General features: G+C 44.1%; 1 protein-coding gene across 1 annotated transcript in view; it reads left to right on the top strand.

The window, feature by feature from the left end:
- NAV1 (neuron navigator 1) overlaps positions 1-26,714 on the top strand; it is a 689,603-nt gene that overhangs the window by 446,249 nt on the left and 216,640 nt on the right. The window contains 2 exon segments of the mRNA XM_040424146.1: positions 13,037-13,191; positions 15,010-15,081. Coding sequence (XP_040280080.1) covers positions 13,037-13,191; positions 15,010-15,081 — 227 coding nt within the window.

A 26,714-nucleotide genomic window follows, 5' to 3' on the forward strand; every position in this document is an offset into this window, starting at 1 on the left:
AGTCTTTGGATCCTTTGGACTAAGTGGTTTTGGATAGCCTCTTAGCCATCGCTCATATCTACTTTGCAGGCTCGGGGGTATGATCAAAGCCATTTCTTTTGTAGGCATCTTGTCCGGAAGACTCATGTTTGTCCGGGGAATTTCTTGAGGACTCCTTCTGGCGTCTTCTTGAGCCGGCTGGCGTGTATCCACTGTGGACTCTGGTCAGTAAGGACAGCCGTTCGAGCCACTCTTAGAACCTCAAATGGACCTTGGTAAATCGGACCAGTCTTGTGGCGGGCAGCTAGTTGTTTCACCAGAACTTTGTCTCCCGGCAAGAACGGATGAGTTGGGTCTGTGGAAAGAGGAGGAAAGGTGACAGCAACCTTATCATAATTTTCTGAGAGTATACCTACCAAGTGTTTCACGTACTGTTCCTGTAAGGCAAAAATGTTACTGTCAGTATCTGGTTCCTCACGGGTATTAGGGGGTCGACCGAATAACACTTCATAAGTTGACAACCCTGTTTGTTTATTTGGTGTCGTTCTTATTTGGTAGTGAATGGCGGGTAGAAATTTCAGCCAATCTTTCAATGTTCCTGAAGTAGCCTTTTTTAACCTATCCTTAATGGTTCTGTGCATTCTTTCCACTACTCCAGCGCTTTGGGGATGGTAGACTGTGTTGAGTTTCCACTGGAAACCCAAAATCTTTGTCAGTTCTTGTATTAGTTTGGATTGGAAAGCAGGTCCCTGATCTGAATGAATTACCCGAGGGAGTCCATACAGCGAAATCCATTGATTTATCAATGCTCTAGCTGTCACACCAGCTGTTTCTCCTGAAGTAGGTATGGCTACACACCATCCAGAGAACCTACAGACTATGACAAGCAGATATCTTATATTCCCGGGTTGCTTTGGCATGTGTGTGTAATCTATCTGCAAATCTTGCAGAGGGCCTGTAGGTGGTGGTAGATTCCCATGTCTTCCGTGTGCTTTTCCTTGAACATTATTCTGTGCACAAGTCATGCATGAGTCGACCAGATCGTCTATCAATCTCTGCAATTGGTGTGTACAGAACAGTGACTTGTAATGTTCTGAGATGTACTGTTTTCCTAAATGTCCTGGACCATGAAGATAAGATATTAGGAGTGGTGCTGATGCAGTAGGAACCCCCAATATCCGATCTTTTGTCCACATACCTGTACCTGTCGTCTGCAGTCCCTGAGATTTCCAGTACTTGATGTCCTCACTGGTGGACTGTTTCTGAAGTTGATCTACTACTGACTCCCAGTTTTCACTTTCAAAGTCTGTCATGAATAATAACTTATTTTCCCTTCTCGTGTCTCTCTTGGCTGCCATTTTTGCTGCTCTGTCTGCTAGGTTGTTTCCCATAGCTTGATAATCTCCTTTTGCAGAGTGTCCTTTCACTTTTATCACACTTATGGCTTCTGGCAATTGAATTGCATGTAGCAAGTGATCTATGTATTTCTGATTCGCTACCTTCTTCCCGTCTGCTGAGATATACCCCCTATTTTTCCATATTAATGCATAATCATGCACTGTTCCAAATGCATAGCTACTATCAGTATAAATATTCACTTTGTGTCCTGCGAATATTTCACAGGCTCTTGTGAGCGCTACCAACTCAGCTTGTTGTGCTGAAGTTGTGACAATTGGTTCAGCTTCTATCACTTGATTTGGGAGCATGACTACTGCGTAACCTGTTTGGTGTGTCCTGTCATCTGGTCTTGTGCATGATCCATCCACAAAAACATCTATACTGCCAGTCTGTGGTGTGTCCTTTAAATCCTCCCTAGGTGTTGTGCATGACAAGATTATTTCATCACATCTGTGTTCAGGTATTGGGTCTACTTGTTCGTCAGAACCTTCACGCTTAAGTCTCAAAAGTGTATGCAACAACCTTATCACTGGTGAGGTGTCTGGACATGTCTTTATCAACAGGTTTGCCGTACTGAGTAATATGGTCTCATATCCGGACAGTCTCTGAGCTGTCATGTGTTGTGTGGTCATGTTTTGAAGGAGGGACAAGACTGTATGAGTGGTGAAAAGTTCCATTGTATTTCCATGGACTATCTTGGTAGCATCCTTTACTGACATAGCCGCGGCTGCTAATGCTTGGAGACAGTGAGGCATTCCAAGAACTACAGGAGGTAATTTTTTCGATAAGTATGAAACTGGCCTGTTTCTCCCCCCATGTGTGTCTGTCAAAACTGCTGCATAGGTTTCTCCAGATACCACGCAGTATAATTGGCAACTACAGTGTAATATCTGGATCCCGCAGGAATGGCCCCAAACACAGCTGTAAGATCTGCCACCAAGGGGGGAAGTGGGATAATTGCCTTGTTTACCTTCCTTAGATCCTGTACCAGCCGCCATGTGCCATTAGCCTTTTTTACGGGATTTATCGGGGAATTCCAGGGACTGACAATTTTCCTAAGAATTCCCATCTGCAAGTATTTCTCAATTTGTGGCTTTATACCCTCTAACTTTTCCTCACTCAATGGGTATTGTTTTTGAAAGGTTGGCATAACCCCCTCCTTCAAACAGGGCCGGTAGGGCTCACAGTTAATCCTCCCTGCTGAGTCTTTACATTTTGCCCAAATTGGATGATTTCCCAGGGACATTGGTATGCTTAAAAAGAACCCATTCATGTCACGTCTCTTTGGGTTTGTCAGGTCACATTTCATTGAGGTTGCTGTCAGTCTGCCCTTTTTGTCAAAGACTAATGAAATCTGTAATGCTGCCATTAAATCCCTTCCTAATAGGCAAACGGGGCACTCTAGTAGGACTGCAAAAGACATGTGCGTCACTAGTTCCCCCGTAAGAGTACAAACCGGGAGCGGTGCTGTCACCTTATGTATCACTGTCGTCCCATTTATACCCATAGAACTTCCTTCGCTGCATTTATCATTAATGAAATCTATTTTGTTTACACTTGAAGTCGTTGCTCCGGTGTCAAGCAATAAATTAACTTTAATACCATCAATTTGCAGTAGTACTTGTGGTAAGACTTGCCAATCAGTTGGAATAAAATGCATAATGAAGGATGGGACTTGTTCTGGGCACCCCTAGTAGTAATTGTTCCCCCGTGGGGACGGGTACTGTTCATGCTCAGACCACCTCTGTAAGTCTGATTGCAAATTGGGTTGTCTACTCCCCCCATCCTTTGCTGGCCAGTGTATGTTAATACGATCTCCCTGGGATTGTCTTCTTGTCATATCTTGCTGTCTTTCCTGTTGTCTGGGCTCCCCTCAGTAGTCAGAGGCGCCTCTCCCTCTGTATTCTCTCCTATCTTCATCTCTCACCTTTGGACATTCTCGCCTCCAGTGACCTAGACTCCCACAAATGAAACAGCCCTGTCTCTGATTTCTTTCTACTCTTCCCAGGTAATCTGCCTGGCCCCTACTTCTCGGACCTCTTCTATTATTCCTTCCCTGGGGGAAACTTGACATCATCATGTAATTGCTTTCCCCACCTGACAATATAGACTCCTGTTGTATGTCCTGCTGCACTAACAATGGAAATACTCCTCCCTTTTGATTGAAAACCCCAGAAGCCGAGCGTTTTGCTATGTCATCCATAAATTCTGTCACTGTTTGAGTAAGCCATTCGTTATTCACTAATTTTATTAGCTGTGTCGTCTTAGGGTCCCCATTTGTCATACATGTAGTCTTGAACAATTCGAGTGAATTCATTCCTGTACTACTGTAGAGGTCCAACAGTCTCTTACAGAAACTATAAAAATCCTCTTTCGGCTCTTGTTTTGTATTTAGCATTGTGTGTAAACCTGAATCCCCTTTGTATCTTTTCATCCATTCTACTCCTATCTTATCCCAAAACTTCTTCCAAACCTTGGGGCTATCTCTGTCTCCTGCATCCCTAACTTCTTTTTCTGATGCCTTCATTACCTTTTCTGGATCAATTTGAGAGCCAGTGTCTGGGTCTATGGCTGAGAGTATTATCTGAATATCCTCCAAAGTTAAATGGCTCCCTGCGGTATATTTCTCCAGAAACATAGCTGCTGCTCTAGGGTCCTTTTTTGGATTGGGGCACATATCTTTCAGTTCCTTCATTAATCTTAGAGGAAGAGGGATATGGACTTCAGTGCTACCCACAGTAACCATGGGAAGCCGCAGTTGTGTGCCTTCCCTATCCCCTTCCTCAGGTATTAGAGTGAGTTTGGAAAATTCATCTGCTAGGGGTTGGACTATTCCAGGTATTCTAGGACTGGAGGTTGCCAGGGGAATTCCATGTTCTAAACTGTCCGCTTCTATCTGTGTTTCAATTCCTGTTATCCTCCTATCGTACTCTTCCTGAGCCCTGGTTTCCCAGTCCTTCTTCACCCTCCAGTACTCCTGTCTTAGTTTTTCTATCTCGTTCAGCAGCTGGTTTTTTTTTTTGTTAGTTACAGCTCTGGTTCTGCCACACTCTCCTCCCAAAATGCCCTTTAATTCATCTATCTGTTCCTCACTAGGAAGGTCTGTATCATCTGGGTCCTCGTGATCATATATGACGGGAAAGACATCCTGAAGGGGAAGTTGTTTAATGTAGACTATGTCTGTCCTTAGTTTATCCCTCAGTTGAATCAGCTCATGTACATAACTGCCCATGCTTTCTCTATATTCAATTCTTTTTTCCTTAGCCTGTTTGACTTGTGGAGTCACATCTGCTTGTTCCATAAGTGCTGCTGCCACTATAACTGCAGTACTCAAAAGGGAATCTCTATCCCCCAAATCTGGGTATAGTCCGGTTCTCTTTTGTTTCTCACCAGAAAATAATAATAATTCCGGTGCGGTTGCTTGTTCTGGACAGGGGATCTTATCATAAGGGACTTGTAGCATGCTTTCTGTAGAGACAGCTGGGAGTATTGCCTTTTGTGGTTCTAATACCGTCACATCATATGCCGGTGGCTTTTCTGGCAAGGCGGGCAGAATTTCTGACCATGGGACTTCTTCCTTTTTACTCATTGTCCCCCTATCCTGTTTTAGGTATATGTGATGGGTTGGTGGAAATCTCTTTCTGTACTCTTTTAATGCCTTCACCCATTTCTTAAAACATGTTTTCATATAATCTTCATCCCAGGCACCAACGGGATAGTTATATTTTGGGTGCAGCCCCACCATTTTTTTGACCTCCTCCCAAAAGGACCTACATCGCTGATCTGCGTAATACACAGTTGCTGACTGCGGTCACAGATATTTACCCAAAATGGATCAGTTACACTAATCCCACAGGTGCCTGATACAAAATGTAGCGGTGTGGGTCTGGTCTCTGGCTCACCATCCAGATCCTTTCCCACGCCGTTACCCATAATGTATAATGAAATCGACAATGAACTCTATACATATATTTTCAAACAGCAAACAATGAAACGGAAATAGCAGCAAATAGCAGAAAGTAATTGTGTTAGTATTGTTATGTTGAGAATCAATTAAGCCAGCACAATCAGATTTTCCACTAGCACAATATTCTTATAACACGTGTAAAAATATCTTATATGGGCAACACCATTTACGAACTTAATAGACTGCAGTATTCAATGTCACTTTCCAAGTTTTAACTGTACAGTTATGTTCAATAAACAATTCACTCCACAGACAATCCTAGTGAGTTAGAAACCAACATCTGCATTCAGATGTATGCGTTTCCCTCACCCTTTTTTTTTTTTTTTTCCATATGTATTCCTTTTCCTTATACATATATTCCGGGTACCTTGTTTCACATATTTCCAGAGTTATCCTTTAACTCAATCACATAAATCCAGAGTTATCCTTTAACTCAATAAACCGTCAAATGAGAGACTAATCCCATTTGAAAAATCCCTGCCAACGTTCGAAGAGACTAGTTCTGCATTCGAAAAATTCCCTGCCATCAATATGATGTATGTTCCTGGAACAACATCCCCTGCCAACCACTGTGCCTATAGGAGACGCCGCTCCTATCAGGATACGCAGAACACTGAGTGCTGCCTCGTGTCTGTCCCACAGTCCTAAGAACACTAAACTAACCTGTCACTAACCTGCCATCCAGTATACATCAGACATTCACCGTATCCAGGAGAGAAACATTCCAACCAACATAAATAGTGGCAGAAATTATTTACTCACCTGGATAGTCAGTGAACCATCCTCTGCTACCAATTGAAAGGGCCCCTGGTTTGTCTGTGGGTGAACCTCCGGCCGGGCAACCACTAAAGACCAATACACGTTGATAGGTTTAAAATGGTTGTAACTTTATTTTGATATCGCACACAATTTATAGATGCAAACCACAAGATTATCATATACCTCCCCTAAGCTTAATCCAATCAGGTAACGAATTTATTAATCTCACCTCTATACAACCTTAGTAAAAAAGTCATGATAAATTCCAAGAAACAAGGTACATATGTGATGCATTTATAATTCTTGGAATTAAGATATCTAACCATAATCTTTGTTGACTTTAGCTTTGTTCAGATATTTCGCGGAATTATCTTCGTTTATTTTGTACCAACATATACCTGATAAAAAATGTCCTTCACTTATCTAAACCAGAAGTGAACGTCAAAATATAAAAATGCTTATATCTACAACCCGTATTAATGTAAAATCTATCTTTTTGCTAAAGCCTGCATATCTCTTTCTAGCCATGCGGTTTTAAGCTACCGACCTCTATTTCCTCTTAGCTCGTGTTGCTAGACCTCATTTCCTGTTTAGCTTGTGTTACTAGACCTTGCTGTCATAAGAGTATAAAATATTTCCTTTAAAGAAGAACTCTGCATATTTAATACAAGCATATAAGGCTGAATTATTACATATATATGTGAACGTGTGTGGATATAGACATAATTTCCTTACAATAACTCCCTAAAAGTGACCCCATCTAAGAAACTACACCCCTCAAGGTATTCAAAACTGATTTTACATACGTCGTTAACCCTTTAGGTGTTGCACAAGAGTTATTGGCAAATGGGGATGAAATTTGAGAATTTCATTTTTTTGTCTAATTTTCCATTTTAACCCATTTTTTCCACTAACAAATCAAGGGTTAACAGCCAAACAAGACTGTATCTTTATTGCCCTGACTCTGCCGTTTACAGAAACACCCAATATGTGGCCGTAAACTAATGTACGGCCACACAGCGGGGCGTAGAGTGAAAGGTGCGCCGTTTGGTTTTTGGAGGGCTGATTTTTATGGACCGGTTTATTTACACCGTGTCCTGTTTCAACCCCTCTGATGCACCCCTGGAGTAGAAACTCCCTAAAAGTGACCCCATTTTGTAAACTACGGGATAAGGTGGCATTTTTTTTGGGGACTATTTTTAGGGTAAATATGATTTTTGGTTGCTCTATATTACATTTTTGTGAGGCAAGGTTACCAAAAATTTAAATTCTGAAATTTCATCTCCATTTGCCATTAACTGTTGAGGAACACCTAAAGGGTTAATAAAGTTTGTATAATCAGTTTTGAATACCTTGAGGGGTGTAGTTTCTTAGATGGGGTCAGTTTAGGGGAGTTTTTACTCTAGAGTGCATCAGGGGGGCTTCAAAAGGGACATGGTGTCAATAAAAAAAGGCCATCAAAATCGGCCTTCCAGAAACCATGTCAGTCCTTTCCTTTTGCGGCCTCCCTTTTACTGATACAGCAGTTTACGACCACAAATGTGGTTTTTCTGTAAACTGCAGTATCAGGGTAATAAATATTTAAGTTTTGTTTGGTTGTTAACCCTTGTTTTGTTACCGGAAAAAACGGATTGAAATGGAAAAGTGCCAAAAATAGCGGTTTTGGCACCGTTTTTTTTGTTTTTTTTTAACCGTGTTAATCTGGGGGGTTAGGTAATGGGATATTTTTATAGAGGAGATTCTTACGGACGCGGCAATACCTAATAAGTCTACTTTTTTTTTACAATTATTTAGGTTTTTGACTGTTATCTTTTTTGATACAAATCTTTTTTTGGGTATCTCTAAAGTCTAAGGGTCATTTTTTAAATTTTTTTTTTTATCCAATTATCTCATGTGGGGGCTCATTTTTTGCGGGATGAGCGGACGGTTTTATTGGCACTATTTTGGGGGCTATATGACTTTTTGATCGCTTGCTATTAAACTTTTTATTATGTAAGGTGACCAAAAAAAACTTTTTTTGCACCTTTTTTTTTTTTTTTTTTTTTCTTGACCGTGTTAATCTGGGGGGGTTGGTCATGGGGTAGTTTTATAGAGGAGATTATTACCGACGCGGCGATACCTAATATGTCTACTTTTAATAATTTTTTTTTTTTTTTTGGGTGTCTCAGGTCTGAGAACCATTTTTTTTTATCCGATGTCAGTGCTAAATTGGGATATAAATTTAGTACTCCATGGAAGTGTGATACTCCCTGAAGCAACCGTCAATGCAGAGGCCCGGATGATCGGGGCACGTGTCGCACTGAGTAGTCGTGTCCTTCCGTATCCCCCTCCTGCGACACACTCTGCACTTTTTTTGGGTTCGTCCCTTCCTTCCAGTATGGGGGACCACACCTGGAAAGTGTTGGCCAGGGACGATCCGGGCACCTACAGTTCCCGATGTACTCCGGCCTGCTCTTTTCCGGTCCGAAAAGATCAGGGCCTTGAGGACTGCCTCATAGAACTGGAGGAATGTCCCTGTGCTGCCAGCGCTTCGGGATAGTACAAAAGAGTTGTACATGGCAACCTGCACCAAGTAGACCGCAACTTTTTTGTACCATGCCCGGGTTTTGCGCATGGCATTATATGGCTTGAGGACTTGATCAGAGAGATCAACTCCTCCCATATACCGATTGTAGGCGACGATACAATCGGGCTTGAGGACCGTTGCCGCGGTACCTCGCACAGGGACAGGGGTGATGCCGTTACCATGAATTGTGGACAGCATAAGGACATCCCTCTTGTCCTTATACCTGACCAGCAACAGGTTTCCAGTGGTAAGGGCACGGGTCTCACCCCTGGGGATAGGTACCTGGAGGGGGTGGGCAGGGAGGCCGCGTTGATTTTTCCGCACGGTCCCACAAGCGGACGTGGATCTGGCGGCAAGGGACTGGAACAAGGGGATACTGGTATAAAAGTTATCCACGTAAAGGTGGTAACCCTTATCCAGCAGTGGGTACATAAGGTCCCACACAAGTTTCCCGGTAACACCCAGAGTGGGGGGACATTCTGGGGGTTGAATCCGGGAATCTCGCCCCTCGTACACACGAAATTTGTAAGTGTACCCTGAGGTACTCTCACAAATTTTGTATAGCTTTACGCCATACCTCGCCCGCTTGGAGGGCACATACTGGCGGAAAATGAGTCTCCCCTTGAACGCAATGAGAGACTCATCAACCGCGACCTCCCTTCCAGGTACATAGGCCTCCATGAATTTGGCCCCAAAGTGATCGATGACCGGCCGTATCTTATACAGACGGTCATGGGCAGGATCACCTCGGGGGGGACATGCTGCATTATCGGAATAATGCAGACATTTCCGGATGGCCTCAAACCGGGAGCGTGTCATGGCTGTACTGTAAAGTGGGGCCTGGTATAGGACGTCCCCACTCCAGTACAGCCTGACACTGGGTTTTTTGACCAGGCCCATATGCAGCACGAGGCCCCAAAATGTCCTCATTTCGGCTGCACTGACCGGCGTCCAGCCACCGGGCCTGGCCAAAAAGGAGCCCGGGTGTTGAGCGACGAACTGTTGGGCGTACAGATTCGTCTGCTCCACCATCAGATTTACCAGTGGGTCACTGAAAAAATGACAAAAAAAGTCATATTCAGTGTAGCCCACTGTGGAAATCTGGATTCCTGATTGGCCTACAAAATCAGGAATCACAGGCTCGTATCGCTCTGGGCTACACCAGACAAGTTCACCGGCAGGGGACTCCGGTGGATTTAACTGGTGGGCCGGGAAACCAGTACGAGCCCCAGAGCTGCTCGTACTAGTGTGGGCCACAGGGTCCCTAACATGGCGGTCCCCTTGCTCCGCGGGCCATAGGGGAGTGTGTGTCTGCGTGTATATGTGCGTGTGTGTAACTCTTTATTTTGTGTGCGTGTGTGTGGGGGCACGGGTGTTCACGAACTCACCCTAAAACTAACAGAAAAAAAATAAAATAAACTAACTAAAAAAAATGCAAAAAATGTCGGGGAAAAAAAATCAAAACCGCTGATCAACCGTCCGAAGTTGATCAGCGGTGGGGTGTGCGATGCGCTAACAGTGGCCGGACACTAAGTGCCGGCCACAATCAGCGTACACAAAAAAAAAGAAATGCACCCCACCGGGGTGGGTGCGGGGGGCAGGGGGAAGGGGGGGCAAGTGGCAGCACCCCTGGGGGGTCTAGGGTCACACAGCTGTGCTGTGGACCCCAGACACCCTAACTTAGGGTGATGCAATAAAAGTTAGAAAAGTTCAAAAACTAACTTTTTCTCTTTTTTTTCCCTGCCTAAACCAAACTTTCCCTATGCTGTCCCTATGTACCTGATGGGGGGTCCTGGGGGCACAGATCGGGTCCTGGGGGCACGGATCGGGTCCTGGGGGTGCTGGCAGACACACGTGCAGGCAGCTCCTCTCTCCTCCGGCTCCGGAACACAAAAGGAGGAAGAGAGGAGCGCCTGCCTCTTTTGAATTTGCCGCCGGACCGCCCACAGACCAATCAGGAAGCGATCCTGAGTGGTGATGTCACCATCACCACTCAGGATCGCTGGATGGTGATTGGTGGGGTGAAATCACACCACCATCACCATCCTGTTCCGGGTTATCGGGTCTTCAGAGACCCGAACAACCCGGAAACGCAGAAAACCGCAGGTTTGAATTGACCTGCGGTTTTCTGCGATCGCATACATGGGGGGATCACCGGACCCCCCGGCGCATTTGCCCCAAGTGCCTGCTCAATGATTTGAGCAGGCACGGGGTTCCGATCACCGCCCGCCGCGCGGCCGTGATCGAAAATACACAGGGCGTACATGTACGCCCTGTGTCCTTAAGTACCAGGGCACAAGGGCGTACCTGTACGCCCTATGTCCTTAAGAGGTTAATATATGCAAATGAGCCTCTAGGAGCAACAGGGGTGTTGCTGTTACTTCCAGAGGCTCAGTGTAACTGCTGCTGTCTCTGCACTCTGACAGGGCTGTGATGATGTTTTCACTGCCTGGCCCAGTCAAAGTGCAGAAGGAAGGCAGTTGCAGAGAAAGCGAAGCCTCTAGGTGTAATGGCAACGCCCTGTTGCTCCTAGAGCCTGATTTGCATATATAAAAACGTCCTTTTTCTCAGCAATGAGGGTACATATGTACATGGGACCAACACAGATGTCTTTAGCTGCCAAGCACACATGCAACAGGTCAACCAGTTGACCTTTAACGATATGAATGCAAAAATGCTGATGTCCAGTGTAATTTTCAGCTTTATTTCTCTTTTGTAATCACATTATCTGGATGACTTCTCTCTTCCCTTTCTGTGGGTGAGCAGCAGCTCATCAAGCACCTGAAACTCCAGGAGTGCATTACAATCAACTCTTATTTACCCTCACGCATAGAAAACAGTCTCTCACACAGCACCAGAGATTCCAGTAATAGAGTACAATGTTATGTAATGTAGTTACCTTCTCCTCTGTCAAGAGAGAAGTATAGATTATAAATTTCTAGGAATTTAGAAACAGGGATGAATGAATGATTTCCCACATATGATGCATGATGTAGCAGATTGATTTCAATAAGGCTTTTTTGGTAGTTATTTTCGATCAGTTATTGTGAGCCAAAACCAGGTGCGGGTCAAATACACAGAATAGGTGCAATTCTTTAAATTGCACCTAATCTCTGAGTAGGCTTTACTACTGGTTTTGGCTCACAATAACGGACTAAATAACTGAAGGGTGAGCTAGGTCTAAAGTAGCTCAGAAGAACCATCACATAATATTGCATATGTCCGCACCACATCGTGCCATTGGGGAAGAGAACTAAGCTACTAAGAGCAAAAATAGTCTTGGGACACAAGTTCCGCACTCCATACTATGTAACTGCCTCCGAGCCAAGTAAAAGAGATAAAATACATTCATAAGTAATTTGATGTGCCGCGCCAAGCAGAAGTTGTGTGCATGCCCTGAGACCAAATTTTAGTTTTTTATGTAGACTAGTAGGCGCTCAACAATACAGTGTTTCACAGACTTTAGGTGCATAACAAATACATGGAAGAAGAGAAGGGGACCCTATAATCTTCCCCCCAAAAAAGTTATATCAGTACTTTAATCAATATAAATATACCACTAAGGGCAAAGGAAACAAAGTGGCACATACAAGGTGACAAACAAAAGGACAAAAAAAGTGCAAAGTGAGTAGCAAAATTAATAATAGATGTACTTAAAACCATAAATACAGTATATAATAATTCATATAGCATGCTAAAACCTCAATACATATTAGTCATATAACAAAAATTAAATGACAACAATCACAAAATTGACCCTGCATATATAATGCATCATGTACATAAATATAATGTGTAACACCCCAGCAGAATGTACAACCCCCTACCATACCCTAACCCAAAAGCAGCATCAGTCTCCAGAAAGTCCCATGGATGCATGGCGACCAGGTCTCCTAAATGGAAAATGGTAAATAGTCATGGCATCTATATTATGGTAGGCTAGAACAAATGAAACACAAATGGGCCCTGACACAAGGAAACACAATAAACCTTCACCAGTAGACCTATTAATGATAAATTTGATTATATGCTCCCCCTCCACTGAAGATAACGATAGAACACAAGGCTGGAGGGGAGTGACCCTGTATTTAAAGAAAATGGAGCAAAACTGATTTTTAGCAAGCTAATGCCTTGCAGGGTCACGGGCCTAAGATATGTATGTAAATAAACAATCTTTTTGGAAATAATTTACAAACAATAATATTAATGTGTATATATTAGCCCATAAGCTGACTCTCTACCATTACATATTGTAATGTTTATTTTTTTAACGTTTCTGAAATCACATTTCTTTGATACTATAATCATTTTATATATTAAGTTAGGAAAATCTTTTGATATCTCTAACTTTTACTTTATTTTCTTAGGATCTGCAACTGTATTTGTCCAACTTGGCAAACCAGATTGACCGAGAGACAGGCCCTTGTGATGTCCCTTTAGTCATTTTACTGGATGATGTTAGTGAAAGTGGAGCCATTAGTGAATTGGTGAATGGGGCCTTGACCTGCAAATATCATAAGTGGTAAGGGACAACTGCAAAGCTGTATAGCAAAACAGTTTTTAAAAATATATAATATTGCATATGACATAACACATGTCTACCTTGTTTACAGGGAATCTGTCACCTTTGGCTAGCAATGTCAAGTATAGTAATACATGAATGTTACTGCTGACTCCACATACTCACCTCTGTTCTCCTGCTGTGCACCCACTAACTGCCCCTGGAATTATTGAGAGGACTTCTGATACAGTCCTGTTTATAGTATTTAGTTACTAAGTATGGTTGAAAAAAAGACACATGCCTGTCAAGTTCAACCAAGGAATGGGAGGGGATATGGTTGAAGGGAAGGGGTGTGAGAAATTAGAATTCTACACATTTACATCTTAAGGGTGTAAAAAAGGCATGCTCTTTTTAAAAACCCATGTGGTTTTTGCAACAACATAACTGTGGTTATGGCAGCAAAGGAAAAAGCAAATAACACAGCTTCTGCTTTGTGTATTCCCTTGCTGGAAGAAAATGCACCAAAACCGCAGGTATGTTGCAAAAACATGCATTTTTTCAAAATCCAAAATGCAGCACAGCCACTAAGTGTGGCAGCACCCTGAGGTACTCTGTTCCACAGACTCGCAGCCTCGTCGCCTCTGGAAATTTTAAAAACCTTTTTTTCTCCAGGTGGAGGCAGTGCCTCCTTGTCTTTTGAGGAGACTATTAGTAATGGATCACCACAGGAAATTGAACATAACACTAAGTTGTCTTATCATAAATACTTCCACAACTGTAATATTTGTACTATCAGTAGCATGCCTGGATTCGGGACCTTAAGGCACCCATACACATTCAATAGCTATCTCTCCCAACTGCCTCCTGACTGCACGTTCAGCTTGGCCAAATGTTTATGTGTATTTTATAGGGAGAGCAGAGAAAGCCACTGCCAAACACTTCGGGTGGTGGCTTATCTCCCCGAAGAACAAAAGGAAAGAATGATAATCTTCATTTCTCCTGATCTTTGAGTCTGGAGCTCCCTTCCCCCCCCACACACACACATACACACAAGCGCGGCTGACAAAAGACTAATATGTATGGCCAGCTTTACTGCTCCAACCAATCACAGTACTCAGCTGTAGATTGCCGAGGACTTTGAGTGGCTGCAGTCGGCACATGCTATATTCAGGTACTTAGAGACACTAGTCCACACTGCTGTGGCATAAAATTGGATACTGTTGAACACTAAAACCTATGAAATCCTGTGAGACTGACCTGTTGTCCCTTTCTAGGTCCTATAGTGAATAGCCTAGATTTTTTTTTTTATCTACTGGACAGTTTTGTTTGCCTTATTCACTCTGGGAAACAAGAGTATTTGAATTTATTGGTAACATCAACCAGAGCCAGGAATAAAAACAGAGAGTGGGGGTATTCAGGACTGAATAGGACCTACAAGGGGACAACAGGTCAGTCTCACAGGATTCCATTCATTTTAGTATACAATAGTATCCAATTTTATTCCATAGCAGTGAGGACTAGTATCTCTTAGGCTGGGTTCACATCACGTCTTTCCCATCCGTTTAACGTATACAAAAAACGTATACGTTAAACGGTTGTCTCAAACTGATGCCATACAGTGGCATCCGTTCACCATAGAGTTCCATTGTAAAAAGAAAAAAAGTATACGTTGTATACGTCAAACGGAGGCATAAAACGTGATGTGAAGCCGCCCTAAGTATTACATTTTGCACCCGACTGTGGGCGATCCATGTGTTGTTGCTTTTACTGCTGTAAGATATTTGTATTTTGTTTTCATTTTCTTTTAGTAACCTGTTATTTTGTACCCTTTACTTGCAGCCCTTACATTATTGGAACTACCAATCAGCCAGTAAAAATGAGTCCAAACCATGGACTCCACATAAGTTTCAGGTAAATATTTTAAAGATTAAAGAGGTCATTACTATGCGCTTACAGTTCTGTGAAAAAATTATGATTCTCTGTGAAAAGGTTTTTTGTATTAAGTTATAGTTTTTTCTCTTCTCTTTAAAAGGTAATGAAGCATTGATATCATCACATGTCAAATGGCATACTCGCAAAAGATAATCACATCTTGAGTACAGTACAGCAATATGAAAAACCGAACCAGTATGCCATTTGAGAATACTAAATGAGGTGAAGGTAGACATTACAGCATCAGGGGATGTCAACCACAATGATTGAAAGCAGTCAGTTAGGCTACTTTCACACTAGCGTTCAGAGCGGATCCGTCTGATGTCTGCTCAGACGGATCCGCTCCTATAATGCAGACGTTTGTATCCGTTCAGAACGGATCCGTCTGCATTATAGTTTAAAAAAAATTCTAAGTGTGAAAGTAGCCTGAACGGATCCGTCCAGACTTTATATTGAAAGTCAATGGGGGACGGATCCGTTTGAAGATTGAGCCATATGGTATCATCTACATTGTAAGTCTGGACGGAAGTGCTTGCCTCCGCACGGCCAGGCGGACACCCGAAAGCTGCAAGCAGCGCTCAGGTGTCCGCTCGCTGAGCGGAGCGGAGGCTGAACGCTGGCAGACTGATGCATTCTCAGCGGATCCGCGTCCACTGAGAATGCATTAGGGCTGGACGGATGTGTTCGGGGTCGCTTGTGAGCCCCTTCAAACGGAGCTCACGAGCAGACACCCGAACGCAGGTGTGAAAGTAGCCTTACTAGTATTACTAGTATGATAAAGAATTATGTTTTATAATCTGAGGACAGTTGAAATACAAAACTGAAAAATATGGTTGCATTGCATATGAACAGAGAACCCCATGTGGTAAGAGAAGGTAGCTGTAGGATGACAGTAGGAGCATACTGTAAGTAGCAACATTTTTGACTCTGTGACAGAGTAATGAGGTTATTCCATGAATGATCTTCACGCCAAAAGTCCTCAAGGGTTGTTAACCCTGTTCCAAAGTAATTTGCATTGCTGCCACCATAAAGAAATACCTAACATACATGCCTTGCACCACATTTATTAATTTAAAAGACTTTTTAGGGCTTGTCTGAAAGGGGTGTGGCTTATCAAAGACAATGGCTTAAAAGTGCAGCATGGTGCTGCAAAAATGCACCAAACAGTTGATGCATTTTTTTTCTGTAAGCTAAGCCAGCATATAGGTGGTGTAAACTTACGCTAGCCAGTTAGAAAATGCAACAGATTTATCTTCCAATTAATTATTTAGTTAGAGGTCAGAACTGATGCATGTCTGCGCTCTAGATTACCTGAAGTCAAAACATTATTCAGAAAAGGGTAATCCTAAAACATAACATTTATTAATAATGCAGATAAAATATGAAAGAGTCCTAAATATAGTGTGCAAAGACAGACATTGCGATAGAGGGTAGTGGACCCCCAATTGATACAATGGTTATTATCCCAAATGAAAAACATTCAAAAAATAAATATAAAGTGTGCGGCGGCACTAGTAACCAGCAGGTCTTACCGATACCATGGGACGGTCACCAGATTGTTCACCACCAGCTGTATTCGTAGTATGCCCATCCGCGGATGATGTCCAATAGACAAAATAAATGGCAGTGATACACAGCTGTGTAGGGTCCGTGTTCAAGCCCTATGGCTGTCTAGCCGTACAACCCTGATACTAAATAATGAGCAGCAGCCTGACCACAGGGCACTCGTCCTAACAAGGACGACCCCGTCCGGAACCTGTCCCTAAGTCTAAAAATCTATATGTCCCTAAAGATCCATGAAACACTCCCTACACGCATGTTTCACTGCCAGGACAAAAAAGATGTTCATCAGGGGAGATGGAAAAAAGTATTAGGGATCAATCTTTAGATGAATGATTAATCCCAGACCATAAGCTGACGTGATAAGTCAGCTGGTAAAGAGGTATGCCAAGATGGTGAAATCCTCTAGGAGCAATCTCAAAGTTAAGAGGTAAAAGGTGGTGCAGTATAAAGATGAATATGCCTGCACATGGGACGCCAACTAAACTAGCGCTCCCACCTCATTTAAATAGTTACCTAACTCCCGCTGCCGCCACCCACGATATCAGTGGCCAATGAGCGCACCCGCCCGCATGTCAGCGCAGTGCATGCGCTCCTTACAGAACAGGAGTGCAAGGAAGTGCTTGAACAAGCATAGCACTCTTGCGCATGCGCGATCTCGTACTCAGTCTAGCGAGATCGCGTTAGCCGGCCGGAACGACAACGGCATTAGAAGCAATCCACGATACCCCTTGCTCCTATGTACTCACAGATGGTGAGATGATCGGACCTCAAATCACCACTGGAGTACACCGGCCCACAATTGGACCCAATATTAGGAAAGGTATTAGAGGCTATTTATCATGTGGGAGATAAAATAGACACCTGGACAGTGGTCCAACAACAGAGAACGGCCTATGGTATTAGTAAATAAATGTTGTGATAGTCTTCCATCAATGAGTACATTATTGGTGGCACAATGAAAAAATAAACAAAAGCAATAATGAGTTAAGTTACTCACTAGTACAAGGAAAAAAGGGGGTATCACCCCTAAGCTATATATAGCAGGTTATAAAGACTTGGGCATTAAGAGGCTGATCAAAACTAATCAGGCAGGTTACAGACGTGCTGGTGGTAACTAGGGGCAACTGCTAATTCACAGGAAACAACTATAGTTCAGTTGCTCATTGAGACCTGTCGGTGTAACTGTCCGTAGGAGAAAGATCCAGCATTCCTCGCGCTGTAGTAAGATCTTGTCCCAGTCTCCCCCACGTTTAGGGGGCTAACGGCTTCAATGCCCATGACATTAATGACCCTAGAATCTCCCTGATGAAATTCAGGTTACTAAAACTTTTTCTAGTGATCATGATTTTGTCAACAAGGAAAAACAACTCCAGATTACTGTTGAGAAATATCACTATTACTTACGTGAACGAAAGCATAGACCGTTTAATAAAGTCTTAGCCGAATTTAAAGAAAATAAGGCCTACTTGGTTCTGAGAGAAGTGCCACCCACTAAAGAAGTGACTTCCGAGATCTCTACCACTGAAACCGATTTATCGGACAGTGACGGAGAATCTGGTGGCAACTCAAGCAGAAACAAGCAAAGGAATTATAACAAAAGAGGGAGGGGTAGGGGAAGAGGTAGAGGCACAACTGGTGTTAACAGAGTATTTTTTTTAGATCAAGGTGTCAACTATCAGCTGAGGAATCGCCCCAACAGTCGGGATCAATCGGCCCCGAGGTAATTAACCTGTCCGACCGTACCCTCTCCAACAGCGAAATGGCGGTCTTATCCAAGGGACTTTCTTTTGTCCCAACTCGTCAGTATATGTTCACATGGATAAAGGATCTGCATTTATTTATTCGTAAACTCCGGTGGCATAAACAATTCAAGATGATAGATAAGAAGAAATGTCAGAACCTAGGCATACCTACAGACCTTCTTTCAGATGTAGAACTATTGCATAGCCTCTCAGCAGATGCGCATACTTTGCAAGGACTGGGTCCATTCACACCCCTGCGTAATAAGAGTAATAAAATGCCGCCAGCAGGAGATGTATCATGTCTGGACATTTTCTTGCAACTTGTCACTGCTGATATGATGGAAATGCAACAAACTCTGAGATTTAATAACTGTTAATCTGAAGAACACCGTGCAATTAAGGCCCTGAGAGATGATAAGGGCATAGCAATAAAACCATCCGACAAGGGTGGAAACGCGGTGATCATGAATCGACAAGGCTATCAGTCCATGTGTGAACAGATTTTGAAAGATAGGAACAGTTATCAGATGTTGACCTCGAATCCCACAGCACCTTATCTGGTTGAGCTTAGGGATATTTTGTCTGTAGGCAGAGCTAAAAATCTTATTTCTCAAGAGGAATTAGATTTTTTTGTACCCCAAGCATCCAGTAACGGCCACGTTTTATAGCCTCCCCAAGGTCCACAAAGGCCTTAGACCATTTAAAGGGAGACCGATCGTGGCCGGTATTTGAAGCATAGAACAGAACTTAGGGGTCTATATTGACCAGATATTGATGCCATTTGTTACCGCACTCGCGTCTTTTACCCGCGACACCATGGATCTTCTAAAGCGGGTAGATGGGATATGCATTGACGACAACTCTCTCCTAGCCAGTGTGGATGTTGAGGTTCTTTATTCCTCCATACCACACGAGGCAGGACTGAAGGCAGTGAGCTATTACCTGAGCATGCGTGGGCAGCAGTTCATGGCGCATAATGAATTTGTTCTCCAATTGCTCAGGTTTTTGCTCAAACATAATTTTTTTTTTAATGTTTAACGGTCGCCTTTACCACCAGCTCAGGGGTACGGCCATGGGATGTTCCTGTGCGCTGTTCGTTGTATGCAAACCTGCTCCTGGGCTGGTGGGAGGCTACCACTGTCTTTGGCGAGGGGGAGCTTTCCACAAACATCTTTCGGAAAACAACAGCTACTAATTTGGTCCTTCTGTGGCAAAGCAGTCATCCCTTGCCACTGAAGAGAGGAATCCCCTATGGGCAGTACCTACGCTTGCGGAGGAACTGCTCAGAGGAGCAAGAATTTAAACATCAGGCTGCAGATCTCCGACAGAGATTTCGGGCTAGGGGCTACCCAGATCAAGTTTTGAAAAAGGCCTTCCAGAAGGCGGCCAATACTCCTAGAGATACACTTTTGATCCCCCAAAAAAAGCAGGAAGGAGATAGGAAGATACGCTTCATCACCACATTTGATGGCTCCACTAAGGAATCACGAGAGATTCTTGGGCGTGTCGACACTGGTCTATCCTCCTGATGGACCCAGATGTTCGTGATGTTCTACACAAGTACCCACAGGTGACATTTAGGAGAGGCCAGAGCCTCAAGGATTTATTAGTGCACAGTCACTTCTCTCCACTTGTTACACCAAACACCTGGTTGAGTCGTCGCCCTATGGGCTTTTTCAAATGCAGTGGCTGCGTGACCTGTGACCGTATCACTACAAGCAAGACTTTTGTCAGCAGTAATCTTAAATGCAGCTTCAGCATTAGAGACTTTATTTTGTGTAGGACTGTAGGTGTCATATACAAAATCACGTGTATCTGTCAAAAGGAGTATATAGGAAAAACTAAACGGGAGCTTCGCAGGCGTGTAGGAGAACATCTTCTGGACATAGAGAAGCGACGAGAAACGGCTGTCGCTCGTCATGTATGTGAATTTCATCAAGGAGATTCTAGGGTCATTAACGTCATGGGCATTGAAGCCGTTAGCCTCCCTAAACGTGGGGGAGACTGGGACAAGATCTTACTACAGCGCGAGGCATGCTGGATCTTTCTCCTACGGACAGTTACACCGACAGGTCTCAATGAGCAACTAAACTATAGTTGTTTCCTGTGAATTAGCAGTTGCCCCTAGTTACCACCAGCACGTCTGTAACCTGCCTGATTAGTTTTGATCAGCCTCTTAATGCCCAAGTCTTTATAACCTGCTATATATAGCTTAGGGGTGATACCCCCTTTTTTCCTTGTACTAGTGAGTGACTTAACTCATTATTGCTTTTGGACAATTCTGTGCTGTTATTATTTATGATTTGTTTATTTTTTCATTGTGCCACCAATAATGTACTCATTGATGGAAGACTATCACAACATTTATTTACTAATACCATAGGCCGTTCTCTGTTGTTGGACCACTGTCCAGGTGTCTATTTTATCTCCCACATGATAAATAGCCTCTAATACCTTTCCTAATATTGGGTCCAATTGTGGGCCGGTGTACGGTGATTTGAGGTCCGATCATCTCACCACCTGTGAGTACATAGGAGCAAGGGGTATCGTGGATTGCTTCTAATGCCGTTGTCGTTCCGGCTGGCTAACGCGATCTCGCGAGACTGAGTACGAGATCGCGCATGCGCAAGAGTGCTATGCTTGTTCAAGCACTTCCTTGCGCTCCATACCTCGTTCCTGTTCTGTAAGGAGCGCATGCGCTGACGTGCGGGCGCGCTCATTGGCCACTGATATCGTGGGTGGCGGCAGCGGGAGTTAGGTAACTATTTAAATGAGGTGGGAGCGCTAGTTTAGTTGGCGTCCCATGTGCAGGCATATTCATCATTATACTGCACCACCTTTTACCTCTTAAGGCCTCATGCACACGACCGTATTTTTTCACGGTCCACAAAACGGGGTTCCGTTGGTCCGTGATCCGTGACCGTTTTTTCGTCCGTGGGTCTTCCTTGATTTTTGGAGGATCCACGGACATGAAAAAAAAGTCGTTATGGTGTCCACCTGGCCGTGCGGAGCCAAACGGATCCGTCCTGAATTACAATGCAAGTCAATGGGGACGGATCCGTTTGACGTTAACACAATATGGTGCAATTTCAAACGGATCCGTCCCCCCTTGACTTTCAATGTAAAGTCAGGAGTTCCTATTATACCATCGGATCGGAGTTTTCTCCAATCCGATGGTAAATTTTAACTTGAAGCGTCCCCATCACCATGGGAACGCCTCTATGTTAGAATATACTGTCGGATATGAGTTAGATTGTGAAACTCATATCCGACAGTATATTCTAACACAGAGGCGTTCCCATAGTGATGGGGACGCTTCTAGTTAGAATATACTACGAACTGTGTACATGACTGCCCCCTGCTGCCTGGCAGCACCCGATCTCTTACAGGGGGCTGTGATCCGCACAATAAACCCCTCAGGTGCTGCACCTGAGGGGTTAATTGTGCATATCATAGCCCCCTGTAAGAGATCAGGGGCTGCCAGGCAGCAGGGGGCAGACCCCCCTCCCCAGTTTGAATATCATTGGTGGCCAGTGTGCGGCCCCCCCCACCCTCCCTCCCTCTATTGTATTATCATTGGTGGCCAGTGTACGGCCCCCCCATCCCCCCTTCCTCCCTCTATTGTATTTTCATTGGTGGCCAGTGTGCGGCCTCCCCTCCCCAGTTTGAATATCATTGGTGGCCAGTGTGCGGCCCCCCCCCCTCCCATCCTCTATTGTAATATCATTGGTGGCCAGTGTGCGGCCCCCCCCCCCCCCCCCCCTTCCGATCATTGGTGGCAGCGGAGAGTTCCGATCGGAGTCCCAGTTTAATCGCTGGGGCTCCGATCGGTAACCATGGCAACCAGGACTCTACTGCAGGCCTGGTTGCCATGGTTACTTAGCAATATTACAATATTAGAAGCATCATACTTACCTGCTGCGCTGTCTGTGACCGGCCGGGAGCTCCTCCTACTGGTAAGTGACAGGTCTGTGCGGCGCATTGCTTAATGATCTGTCACTTACCAGTAGGAGGAGCTCCCAGCCGGTCACAGACAGCGCAGCAGGTAAGTATGATGCTTCTAATATTGTAATATTGCTAAGTAACCATGGCAACCAGGCCTGCAGTAGCGTCCTGGTTGCCATGGTTACCGATCGGAGCCCCAGAGCGATTAAACTAGGACTCCGATCGGAATCTCCGCGGCCACCAATGATCGGGGGGGGGGGGGGGGGAGAGACCAGTGTGAAAAGCTTTTATGCAGACGGATCTTCGGGTCCGTCTGTATGAAAGTAACCTACGGCCACGGATCACGGACGTGGATGCCAATCTTGTGTGCATCCGTGTTCTTTCACGGACCCATTGACTTGAATGGGTCCGTGAACCGTTGTCCGTCAAAAAAATAGGACTGACAGGAAACACGGATGCAGCTGCAAAACGGTGCATTTTCCGATTTTTCCATGGACCCATTGAAAGTCAATGGGTCCGCGAAAAAAAACTGAAAACGGCACAACAACCACGGATGCACACAATGTTCGTGTGCATGTGGCCTAACTTTGAGATTGCCCCTAGAGGATTTCACCATCTTGGCATACCTCTTTACCAGGTGACTTATCACGTCAGCTTATGGTCTGGGATTAATCATTCATCTGAAGATTGATCCCTAATACTTTTTTCCATCTCCCCTGATGAACATCTTTTTTGTCCTGGCAGTGAAACATGCGTGTAGGGAGTGTTTCATGGATCTTTAGGGACATATAGATTTTTAGACTTGGGGACAGGTTCCGAACAGGGTCGTCCTTGTTAGGACGAGTGCCCTGTGGTCAGGCTGCTACTCATTATTTAGTATCAGGGTTGCACGGCTAGACAGCCATAGGGCTTGAACAGGGATCCTACACAGCTGTTTATCACTGCCATTTATTTTGTCTATTGGACATCATCCGCGGATGGGCATACTACGAATACATCTGGTGGTGAACGATCTGGTGACCGTCCCATGGTACCGGTAGGACCTGCTGGTTACTAGTGCTGCCGTTATTTATTTATATATATATATATATATATATATATATATATATATATATATATATATATATAATATTTTTTATGTTTTTCATTTGGGATAATAACCATTGTATCAATTGGGGGTCCACTATCCCAATGTCTGTCTTTGCACACTATATTTAGGACTCTCTCATATTTTATCTGCATTATTAATAGATTTATCTTCCAGCATCAGCCAATGTGATATATCTGTAACGGGGTTCCGAAGGTGCACTCGGTCCCCCATTAGTCGCAGACCTGCTGCTTAGCTTCGGGAACGAGGATCTGTGTTTTACCTCGTTCCCAGGGTGGCTTTACTAGCTGGGTGCCTCCCTGCTCCTAAGTCTGCCTTGAGCGCTGAGCTGATCACTCGGTGCTCGACTGGTTGGTCTGTCGGTCATGTGACGCTGGCCACGTCACATGACCCTCACTCCCCACTATAAATACAGGTTGCCTGTTAATTTAGGTTCCACCTGTGATTTGGTCTTTCCTGGTGTACTTACCTCCTGCTGAATTCCTGACAATCCTCTGCCTGCTCCTTGTGTACTTTGCTGCTCTCCTGGTATTCTGACCTCGGCCTCCTCCTGACGATCCTCTGCTGACTCCTTTGGTACTTCACGTCTCTCCTGGTATTTATGACCCCGGCTTCTCCTGACAATTCTCTGCTTGCTCCATTTGTACTTTGTAGCTTTCCTCGTATTGACTCGGTCCGTTCACGTCCTGTTGTTTGTCTGTTATCCCTGCACTTATTCCAAGTTAGGGATTGCCGTCCAGTTGTCCCCTGTCATTAGGACTCGCGAGGCAAGTAGGCAGGACCAGGGGTAAGGGTGGAGCACAGTGGTCACTTCCCTCTCTCCTGTGTGTGTGTGTGTGTGTGTGTGTGTGTGTACGCGACCGTTACAATATCTGTCCAGTCAAAGTTTACACTGTTTAACCATTGGGCCTCTGCTCTGTCCCTCTCCACCCTTCCCCCGCCGTGTAGGATGGCCGTCCTCACCTCCATACAAGCCGTCACCCCCCTCTCCTTCAGGATGGTAGGCGCGGCAATAAGCCCCCCTCGCGTCCTTCCTTTCCCCTAGTCTAGGTTTGCAGAGCGGCAGCGGGGCAGAGTGTTAACTGTAACTTACAGCTGACACTCTGCTTGAAACAGCTGACATCGGTGGCACACTTCCTGTGTCCCGCCCTGTATGTGGAGTCAGTGCTTGTATTTCAGAAAAGTTTCTGCTGGGATTCGAACCCACGACATTCTGTATCAGAGGCAAAGCACTTAACCACAAGACCAGAAAAGCTGCCTTGCTGCTGATTGAAAAAATATGAGACTTCTACTGTTATAGCTGGCTAAGTGTACATCTATACACATGACAGCTGCTCATATATAGAGATATAGCAGAGCTGAGTGTGCTGGGACAGCTGTCATATAGAGATATAGCAGTGCTGGGTGTGTTGGGGCAGCTGTCATGTGTATAGATGTACACTTAGCCAGCTATAACAGTAGAAGTCTCATATTTTTTCAATCAGTTGCAATGCAGCCTTTATGGCTGTGTGGGTATATGCTTTGCCTCTGATACACTGATACTTTGGAGGTTGTGGGTTCGAATCCCAGACACATCAGGAGACAGTAAGATTAGATCACATTAGCGAGGGGGCCTGTGAAGGCCGCTGCTGCTGTGAAGGGGCCCTGAACATTAAGACAAGAATCGATATTTAACTAACGTGAAAATAAACTGTCACACACGCTGCCGGGGCGCAGGGCAGTTACGCCGCTGTATACAGTATATCCAGAGTCCACTAATATACAGTCCACTGGATCTACTCTTCTAACCAACTCACATCCAGTACCTGACCATTAGTACATGTACATATAGAGACTCATGCATAAGCAGACTGCAAATATCTATATGTACACATATAAAGTCTACTGGGATATTATACTTATATACATACCCACATAAGCACACATATAACTTAGCTTGCGCCTGAAATGCTATTCATCCATCGGTGTCCAGGAAGAGAAGCCCCAGCCCAACTCCCAACTTTCACCTATATGTTGCTGTTGTCCCAGCCCCCCACCATAGACTCCACCCTGTGACCACCCAAATATCTTTCCCCATCTCTTGGTCAAGAGGATGTTGTTCAACTGCTTTCACAATGTGCCCTTCCTGCCTTAGATATGCTAACAAGGGACACACTGCTACTGGCCATACTGAATGGGTGAATACCACTGGGTCTAATTATTAGGCATATTTATGTGGTCATCAGGATGAGGTTCTGGCTGAAAGACATATTTCCCTTAACAATTGTGTAAATCCAAAATTAAAATAAAAAAATAAAAAAATTAGGTTTTGCCGCGTCGTTACAACCTGCTCTATAAAAATATCACATTATCTACTCTGTCAGGTGAACATTGTAAAAAACAAAAAATAAAAACTGTGCTAGAACAGCCATTTTTTGGTTACCTGGCAGCACTCTCACAAAAAATTTGTGAAAAGAAAAATACTTTTTTCACCCCTGTGGTCGCAACTAGGTTATGAGCAAACTTGTATTTCAAGTTTGACGTACAAGATTCAGGTTCAGGTTATGTAAGATGACCACAGACCATAACTAAGGGTCCATTCACACATCCGCATAATGGGTCCGCATCCGTTCCGCAATCTTGCGGAAGGGGTGCGGACCCATTCATTTTCAATAGGACCGCAAAAGATGCAGACAGCACCACCATGTGCTGTCTGCATCCGCACTTCCGCTCCGCGGCCCTGCAAAAAAAATAGAGCATGTCCGATTCTTGTCTGCAACCACAGAGAAGAATAGGCATTTCTATCATAGTTCCGGCCATGTGCGGCCCTCAAAATGCGGAATGCACATGGCCGGTGTCCGTGTTTTGCGGATACGCAATTTGTGGACTGCAAAACAGTTGCGGTCATGTGAATGGACACTTATGGGCATTGGTAGCGGAATCCATAACGGAATTCTTAGATAACCTGAACCTTGTACGCCGACCTTGAAACACAAATTCACTCAACACTAGTCATAACATTTTAGCTCATAGCTTGAAAAGAGACTCTGTGAATGAGCTGAAAACATTGCAACCACAGGAGTGAATAAAGTGTTTAAGAAGGTAGTCATTTTTTATATATATAATATATAAATATATATATATATATATATATATAAATATATATATATATATATATATATATATACACATACATACATACATACATACATACATACATACATACATACATACATACATACATACATACACCCTGAATTTGAACACCCTGCGAT

The sequence above is a fragment of the Bufo bufo genome, chromosome 3 (assembly GCF_905171765.1).
Source record: "Bufo bufo chromosome 3, aBufBuf1.1, whole genome shotgun sequence".
In the NCBI taxonomy this organism is placed as follows: domain Eukaryota; kingdom Metazoa; phylum Chordata; class Amphibia; order Anura; family Bufonidae; genus Bufo; species Bufo bufo.